General features: G+C 44.6%; 1 protein-coding gene across 2 annotated transcripts in view; it reads right to left on the bottom strand.

The window, feature by feature from the left end:
- Window positions 1-5,926: 5,926 nt before the first annotated feature.
- LOC132991078 (voltage-dependent calcium channel gamma-4 subunit-like) overlaps window positions 5,927-9,658 on the bottom strand; it is a 25,043-nt gene continuing 21,311 nt past the window's right edge. For both annotated transcript variants that reach the window (XM_061059681.1, XM_061059679.1), the window contains exons 5-6: window positions 8,354-8,494; window positions 5,927-7,023 (exon numbers count right to left, since the gene is read on the bottom strand). In XM_061059681.1, the coding sequence (XP_060915664.1) occupies window positions 6,164-7,023; window positions 8,354-8,494 (1,001 nt within the window). In that variant the 3' untranslated portion in view covers window positions 5,927-6,163. The remainder of the gene's footprint in view (window positions 7,024-8,353; window positions 8,495-9,658) is intronic.

The raw sequence follows: 9,658 nt of genomic DNA on the forward strand, positions 1-9,658 counted from the left end.
GTGATAAAATGTCACTGAACAAGACTCCAAATGTAAATGTATAAATGTTCACCTCTGGAACAAAGTGGTGACGCTGCAGAAAAAAAGGAGGTGTTCTTCCCTAAATGATGGAGTGCAGTGTACCAACATAAACATGAGCCGTCCTGTGTGTTTGCTGAGTTGCAGATACGTGGTCTGAATGCAGACATACAGTCATAACGCCGCTCTCTGAAGACCTGAAGACGTTCTGAGGCGTCAGACAAAGAGGCCAACTAATTAAAACTTTGACACTGAATCTCATTCCTCTGATGCTTCAACCAAACACATCTCAGTCTCTCCGCGGCGTGCTCCGCCAGCAGATGTATCGTCAGCGGGATTAAAAAGTGTCACATGTCCCCCGGGCTGACGGTCCGCCCCGTGTCTCCCTCCTGAGAAGACGTCTCAGTGTTATTAAGAGACACTGCTGTGAGGTAATTACTGCCTGTCACCGTCTGTTTCCTTTTTTAGGTCAGATCATCTTACCGTCCATCCATCCATCCATCCATTCATCCATCCATCCATCCATCTTACATCCATCTATCCATCCATCCATCCATCCATCCTTCCATCTATCCATCCATCCATTCATCCATCCATCCATCCATCCATCCATCCATCTTACCGTCCATCCATCCATCCATCCATTCATCCATCCATCCATCCATCTTACCATCCATCTATCCATCTATCCATCCATCCATCCATCCATCCATCCTTCCATCTATCCATCCATCCATTCATCCATCCATCCATCCATCCATCCAGCCATCTTACCGTCCATCCATCCATCTATCATCCATCTTACCATCCATCCATCCATCTTACCATCCATCCATCCATCCATCTATACATCCATCTTACCATCCATCTATCATCTATCCATCCATCCATCTTACCATCCATCCATCCATCCATCTATACATCCATCTTACCATCCATCCATCCATCCATCCATCTATCATCTATCCATCCATCTATCCATCCATCCATCCATCCATCCATCCATCCATCCATCCATCCATCCATCCTTCCATCTATCTATCCATCCATCCATCCATCCATCCATCCATCCATCCTTTGCAGCAAACCTAACTCTTAAAACATAGTTTTGTATTTTCTCTTGGTGAATTAAGAGGCAGAAACGAGTCTGACATCAGAGAAAACACAGAGACTCCACTTATCCTCCTGCTCTCCCACTGCGTGACATTTCTCCTCAGTATATTTAACCCTCATTAGCATAACATTTAAATTCAAGACTAAAATCTGATGTACTCTCTTCTTCTTCTTCTTCTTCGGCATTTGCTCAATTCTGAGCAGCCCGCTCTCCCACAATGCTTTAAAAGCAGCATTACATCATTCAGTGCACGCCAATTCACGCCCAGAGCAAACGCTGGATGTGCCACACATGCAGAAGAAGAAGAAGAAGAAGAAGAAGAAGAAGAAGAAGAAGAAGAAGAAGAAGAAGAAGAAGAAGAAAATTCCAATCAGTAAGATGTGTAGTGAGTGAGATGATAAAGGTATCTTACTATCTGATCATTAAGGAAACATGTTGAAGTGCTGGCTTCTCTGACAACAATGCAGCAGCCAGTATGTCCTCCTTCTAACTTTAGATTCTGCTCCTGAATGCTCTGGATTTGTTTGGACCAGAGAAGGTAGGCGCTTTTAAGACACGCCCCCCCACACGGCCGTTTTGGACGCCCCTCGGTTTGCCAGATATGAGAGCAGTTATCAGGTCAACAGGTGTTGCAGCGATGGAAGCGGGTCAAGAGAAGTGGTTCAGATAGAAGTGATTGTACCCGACCTAAAAAGCCTCTGCATGTTTCTAATAAGCTCCACGAGCAGAAACGTGCTCAAACTAGGATCAATATTGGAGATGCTTTTGAAAAATGGAGAGAGGTTAGAACACAGAAAGGTTTACAGACCGATGCAGAGCTGGATAAACACTGAAGCTTCAGAGTCCACCACATGGTGACCTGTGTGAGCAGGGCCCACTCGGCTGAGGCCGCGTCTGCACAGGTAGTCATCAGCTGTCAGAAACTCAAAGTGAGTTCTTCAGGTAGCAACAATGAGTTTATCAGGATCAGGTCTTATCCTGGTTTCTGAAATCAGGATTTGAAACCAGGAAACTCAACTCAAGAATTCACATGAAGCAACGTTTTCATATAGAACTTTATTGAATATATCTATATATTTATATATTTGTATATATAACACTTTATTGTATTGCTTCCACTGTGTTCATATTTATATCCATCTGCTGAGTGGAAATCTGCCAGTTTTCCATCTGAAGAGTTGGAGACGTGACTCATGTCAGTAGCCTAAGATTTGGAATAAAGGAGCCGGTGACTCACGCTGCCTTAGAAACAGATTTACACATCAGGAACACGACGTACGCTTCTCACATGTTCCAGAGAAATGTCTTAACACAAGGAGAGAACACCAGTTAACTGCGTGTGTTCGTTTGGAGAGTTTGTAACAATGCACACATGTTGATAAAAAACACCGACGACACCGACACACACATCTGATCGCTCACTTCTCCGTCTCTTAGACTACTGACGCCTCCATAGCCCCAAAGTCACCGCTGTAGGAAACAAAAAGAACACTCAGAATATCTACACGTCACCACAAAAAATAAATAGATTCATATAAATTCTATCGTCTACGATTACGCACGAGTCAGAACGTTAGAAAACACAGATTATTAGGCTACGCTGGTAATGATCGGGGGAAATGAAATCCATCATCTGTGAGGGGGTGAAGCAGGAAAAAGATGTGAACAAACACCGAGAGGTTAGGGCGAAAGGACGACTGAACGAAGAGCCAACAGGAGGAGAGGAAAATAAAAAGAGGAAACCAGTTCTGTTGAAAAATAGGAAACATGGAATAAAGCTCACGGCCTAACTCTGAAGATAAAATGGATGACAGTCGACAAACACGATATGAGTGCCCTCCGGCGAGGCACGAGGCGCCCCCTGCTGTTCCACAGGAGCGTCTCAGTCACCAGCAGCAGACTGGTGTTACTGGGAGAGAGTGATGGTGAGGATGTGTGAATGAAGAGGGAGCATGCACGAGATTCTTTTAAAAAAGTCAAAAATGATTTAAAGATGGCTTCACATGGGATCACCCTCTGAACTTTTGTTGCACATGCTTTCCACACGACGCCACTGATTTGAAAGTCTACAAACACGAGAATGTAAAAAAAAAAAAAAGAGGAAACATTTCAAAGTGTATAAATACCCTGCAATAACCAGTACGATCATAGAAACACCAGCAACATGATATAAAGTTACAATCTCATGAGATGATCTATCACTCAAACCCGACGATTACCATTTACAGACATTATGTGCTCTCGTTGAACGGACCCATTAAATACTCAATAATACATTTATTCTGCTAGTTTGAGAAATAGTTTACAGTCAAGAGGCAGAAGAGGGGGAAAAGAAGATGGCCGACGTGCTTTTAATTCTCTTCCCTCCTCCTCCTCTTCCTCTTCGTCATCAGACAGAGTCGTCATCAAACGCCGCTGAAGTGATTTCAAAGTTCAGTCCAGTAGTCCAGTAGTAAGATCGATGACATGTGAAGGGTGTCAGTCCAAATATCCTCATCCCGTAGATCCATGAAGGAAGTTTCTTCTCCTTCAATAATCTCAAAAAACATCCTCAAAAATACAGCACATGTAGAAATCTGAGTCCATGATGTGCTTCCATGTTCTGTTTCATGAGTACGTGAGAAACTTGTTTTTAATAAAGTCATATCTGATATCTGAGTGGTTCAGTCGGTCTAAAACCTCTCCCCCTGAGTGTAAACTGGATTGCCCCCCACCGCCCGCCCCGTTGCCCGTGGTTACAGCCCTTTGCAGGAACACTCGACATAAACGTCTGCCTTGAAGCCTTTGGTATCCATTTATCATAAACCATCATAAAAACCCTGGAACACCTTCTTTTGTTGTTTCCTAACGTCACAAAAACAACGTCCATCTTTACAGGCACGTCCCTCCAATCTATGGGATCATATGGTTATGTTTCCACGGTTACAGAAAGGACGAACCGAGCGAGCGGCGCTGCAGATTTTTCTCGGTACATTTTACCCATTTTGCAAATATAGAGCTCAACAAGACACCGCCCACTTTCTCTGCCGGCTACGGTTTCAGGAAGTAAAAGGTTCCACGTTCAAATCCTCCGTTGACATTTCACATAATCCTAATATCGAGAGATTGAAGCCTGTAACCATGACAACCAGCTACCCCAGCTAATACTCGGGACTATAAAACATTTGATTCGGTGCAGAAACACTGGTAAAACGCGGGGGGGAAAAAAGGCAAAGGTACAAGACTGGGTACATCTTTTTTTTCCACAGTCAAGGGACTACACATCCCACAATGCATTGCGAATGATACCACTTAAAATGTATCTTGTATTTTGTGTTGTTGAAGATATAAATTACATTCACTGCTGCAGAACATGTCGTGCTAGCTAACTAACTAGCCAAGCTATTCGTTCGCATTCGGCGCAGAGGGGCGGGAAGCATTGCCATGGTAACAGCGAGCTACACCCAATCAGAGAAGTCGCTTTGACACTCGTCGTTCTTTTCCCCAAACCGTGTTGTTCTTTAAACAAGGTCGATATTAGACGAACGTGTGTCTCCAACAGGAGCGTTAACCATCGTTTCACACTCAGGTAGCTCGTGGTCAGTCGACCTGTGATGGTTATGACATCATGGCTAGTAATTAAATCCGCTATGGAGGAACTGAACGGGATGTTTACTTCAGGAACCGTCAAAGTCTCTGTTGCAGTTTAACCAAGAGACGCAACGTTATGAAGAAGCAAGAAGAGGAATCGGCATCCCTTTGGTCACACGTCAGCGATGGTTTCACGCATTTGAAGAAATCTTAAGTTTTTTGTTCTAACGGACATTTGTTGCAGAGTTTAACCAAACGGTGACAGCAGGCGGTGGTGTAACGGAGGCGTTCTGGGTGAAGCTCAAAGTCTACGGCTGTGCGGGGAATGCCCATCTGTCACTGTAATTACCTTTGACACACAATGAAAAATAAATAGGCTCACAGTGCCTCGCCTGGTGTGTGTGTGTGTGTGTGTGTGTGTGTGTGTGTCGGCAGGTTAAGATATGGCCGAGGTCACTCTCTCGGGACCCGAGGTTAAGGCGCCGCTGTTGACCTGGAGTTGGCAGTCAACCCATCACTGAGCAGCCTCTTGGCTGAATGTTCCCGTCTGTGGCTTTCTGTTCTTCTTCAAACAGAAATGAAAAAGAGAAGCTCGGCGTGTACCATCTGGACACTTTTTATTTCATGATGTTTCTTAAAAGAGCTGGAGAGTTTAGAAAACCACAAAAATCTGGATTTCATTTCAAACTGTCGAGTTTAGATGAAACAGAAATGCGGTATTGGCATCGCCTCACAAAACGGTATTTGGGGCTATGACAGCTTCTGGGTCAATCCAAAAAAAGTCTATTGAATACAGCCGAATTCACAATAACAACATTGATCATCGGAAAATCTTAAAAAAATATTTTAGCTAAGTGTGCTGCTTGCAAAGAGAGTAGGCAAATTTTTGTCAAAGCTAGCTAAATTGTTAGCAAGAAATGTTCCAGAATTTGCCGTTTTAATCGTCTTTAATTTAATTCAGGTAAATTAAATAAATGAATTTAGTCGATTCTAAACAGTAAAAACAGGAAATAAAAGTATTTTAATTGTAAAAAAAAATCAGGTTTACTCAAACTATTTTGGCACTTGTAGGAAGACGGGCGACCACTTTAAGGCAGCTGTCACTAAAAAGCACATATCAGGGTTTTGTGACGGTTTATGACATATTCTTTTGGTGGCCATTTTGGCGGGAAGCTCAAATTCTGTTTGGACGTAGCCGAGCTGTGTTTTGAATTTGGAGTTGGTCAAAATTTGTTAGCATTGTTAGCATGTTAGCATATCCAATACGATGTGAATTTCCGAGATATTTTAGGTGAAAATGGCCACCATGTGAATTTGTTAGAGTTCTTACTCATGGTAGTTGGATACCTCCAGGCTCAAGGACAGAAACATCACCGTCAATGTGTTGCCTTCACATTTTCAGCCCTACTTTTCCCTCGCTTTACCGTCAAACATATCTAACTCCTCCCTCCCGGCGAGGTTCTAAACCGGTGTCGTTTTCCTGTTCAGAGTATCTGAGTTGCTATCCCGGTCCCTCTTGGCCGTCAGTCGGTCCAGGGTTCCCACGTTGCCCCGTTCCCTCTCCATGGTGGCTGTAGATATCGGAGCCGCCGGGGCCGCTGCTACGGCGGTGGTGGAGGTATTCAGCGGTGCCGCGTTCTGGGCTACAGCCGCTGCCGCCGCTAGGTTGGACTTGGAGTGAGACGGGAGAGTACCGCTGCTGACCACCGCTCCTCCTCCTCCTCCTCCTCCGCTTCCACTCCCTCCACTGCCGGTCGAATCTTTTGGAAAGTAGTTATGGAGTTGGTACAGCGTGGCGCGGTCCACCGTGCCGTAGAGCGGCGGGGCGCCACCTCCCAGGCTGCCCAGCTTGGAGTCCCTCGACAGCGTGTACATGGAGATGTCTCCGCCTCCTCCGCTCCCGCCGCTGCTGGTGTGGTGAGGGTTGGGCAGGGTGGCCACGGAGAAGGGCGGGGCCGAGGGCGGCAGGCTGAAGGTCTTGGAGGCACCGATGGGCGAGGTCTCCTGGGAGTGCGGCGGGTCGGTGGAGCGCGAGCTGGAGCGAGAGCGCCGTCTGAACCGGTAGCTGGGCAGGCGCAGCATGGCGTGCGTGGTGCTCTTGAAGAGGTCGGCGCGAGAGCGGCAGCGCAGCTCCTTGTTCTTCTCGATGTAGATGTTGACGGCGAGGACGCCCACCATCTCGGCCAGGATGAAGGACAGCCCGCCGAAGTAGAACGACCAGCCGTAGGAGTAGTGCCACTTCTTGTCCTCGTCTTTCTTTGGAGAGATGTCGCTCAGCGCTGCCGAGATGTAGACGATCACGCCGATGATGTTGCTGAGGCCTGAAGAGAAATACGAGACAGTTACTGGAAGTGTTCCCCGGAGACACATTCACCTGCAGCTTCATGAAATGTTCCACAAATCAAACTGCACATCCTTCATAACAGATCATTATGATGGCTGCATCTGAGTGGTTCATCTCAATCGTCTAACGGGGGGAAAATATTTATAAGTTCAGGTTTGTGTAGGCAAGGCAAGTTTATTTATGTCGCACATTTCAACAACAAGGCGATTCAAAGTGCTTCACATAAGACATCAAAAGCATCATGACAGAGGAAAGAAACATTAAAATAGAACATTTAAAAAAATCACTGAAATTATTAAATTCAAATAAAATAATTAAAATGAAATTAATTGAAATAAATAAAGTAAAAATCTAAAAAGAGTTAAAAGTTTAAAATCTTCTTAAAGCTGTTTAATGAAAGGCAGCTGGAAACAGGTGTGTGGGTTCAACCTGGATTTAAAAGAGCTGAGAGTTTCAGCAGATCTGCAGTTTTCTGGGAGTTTGTTCCAGATATAAGGAGCATAGAAACTGAATGCTGCTTCTCCGTGTTTGGTTCTGACTCTGGGGACAGAGAGCAGACCTGTCCCAGACCACCTGAGCGGTCTGGATGGTTCCTAATTAATCAGGAGGTCACTAATGTATTTTGGCCCTAAACCTTTAAGCGCTTTATAAACCAGCAACAGGATTTTAAAGTCTATTCTCTGACAGACTGGGAGCCAGTGTAAAGACCTCAGAACTGGACTGATGTGATCCATTTTCTTGGTCTTGGTGAGGAGGTGGTGTGAGAGAGTAAAAAAGCAAACAGGCCGCTGCTGCTGCCTGTCGGCGGCGGTGAGGACGAGGAGCCCGGTCTGGCTCGAGCTGGGGCGGACTGGTAGTGCCGGTGCTCTCACTGTTTGTCTATGGACACAGACATAGAGTCTGTTTTCTGACAGGAATTACCAAGATACCAATTCCTTCTGGAAGAAATCTTGGTATCAGTTGAGGAAACAGCCGTATGTGTTGTAGTAAATGTCTGTAAATCGAGGACCTTGGTGGGAGTGGCCTGCGGTGCTGTGCATTCTGGGATTTGGTGTCTTTCATCCAAAAAGAGCCAAAAAGACACTTTCTGCCTTTTCTCAGCCAAGAAGGCACCAACTTCAAAATGTATTTCACATTTCTACATATATGACCCAATGTCAATACAGATTCATGTTTCAACGGGTGAAGTGTCCCTTTAACGTTCAGAGCAGAAAGAACACCACGGGTTTCTACTTTCCTACATTTGCCCTCAACACAAACGTTACCTCCAGACTGAGAGAACAGAGGAGCAGGAGCCTCGGTCTCACCTGCAGCTACAAAGAGAATCCCTCCACCGAGGATGATGTTTCTCTTGCTCTTGTAGAAGCCGCTGGCGGCGACGCACACCCCGCCCAGCAGGAGCAGAATGGCACTGAGGATGGGGAAGATGCTGGAGGCTCGAACCACACCTGCAGACAAAAGACGGTGACAGAAATACATCAGCTCGCTCGCAGCAATGTTACCAGCTTCCTCCTGTTATCTCTGTACTTTATTTTGGGCTCTCCTTTTGTTTTAAATCAATGAGGTTTGTTTTGAGCTTCAACACCGTCTGAAGGTGCAAAGTTAGCAGCCTTGAAAAAACTCCTTGGACAAAACGTGTTACCACGATGAGCTATATGTAGCTCATAACTAACAGGAACAGTTTCTATCTATTTATGTCACTTTACTACAGAATAAACCACATGATGTCTTCGGTGGCTGAGGAGGAGATTTTTCCAGGACTGAGTGACTTAAGAGAAATCAACAGAATGTATTTCTCCTCAGTTTTGGAAATGAGAATTTATCAAGCAGCATCCTCCTCGACCTTTGTAGAAAAAATGAAGCCAATGTGGAGGTGCATGATGAAAAATGCAGTTCCTTAAGTGTCCACTTGAGGCTGGATTCAGAAACAAATGAATCCTCATAAGAGCCCATATTAAGACGTCCATTTTAACAGCAGAAAGAAACATGTTCACAGCCTGCTGCAAAAAAACGGTTCACACTGTGGGACGACTTATTTTTCATAACTCAAAGACTAAGCTTTAAAAAATTTTATTAAAAACTCAATTAAAACAGCTGATTAATTTATTAAGCTAAAATGATAAAAGGGGTAGGACTGGATAAGTTATTTAACTTCATCCTTACACCCTTTTTGAACATGGACTGGTTCAGGAAAAATAATCGAGCCACTACAGAAAGTATGCTTTGATTGCTGTTTGCTTTGTTTGTAATGTATGTTTTATTTTATTTTTAAAACATGTTCGAAACAAAAAATAAATGAAATTAATGAAATGAGTTATTCATAAATATGCATCATTATTAGCGTGGCTGAGTGGTTGAGTTGTAGCGGTTTGCCATGACACTAACACCCTCCTAAGCTCCGCCTCTTTGCCTGTTTCCAGACTGATCGACAGTAAGGTCGAGAAAGCGTTTTTAATTCGCCGGCTGCTACAGTTTTTGGCTTCAAAACGCCTCTTTGGGAACCAATGGGTGATGTCACTGAGACTACAGCATGTTTTGTACAGTCTGGTAAGGTGTGTCCAAACGAGAATCTATTCCAAATTTGGATATTTTTGGCATACTACAGATCTCAC

This window comes from Labrus mixtus, chromosome 16 (genome assembly GCF_963584025.1).
Source record: "Labrus mixtus chromosome 16, fLabMix1.1, whole genome shotgun sequence".
NCBI classification, from domain to species: Eukaryota; Metazoa; Chordata; class Actinopteri; order Labriformes; family Labridae; genus Labrus; species Labrus mixtus.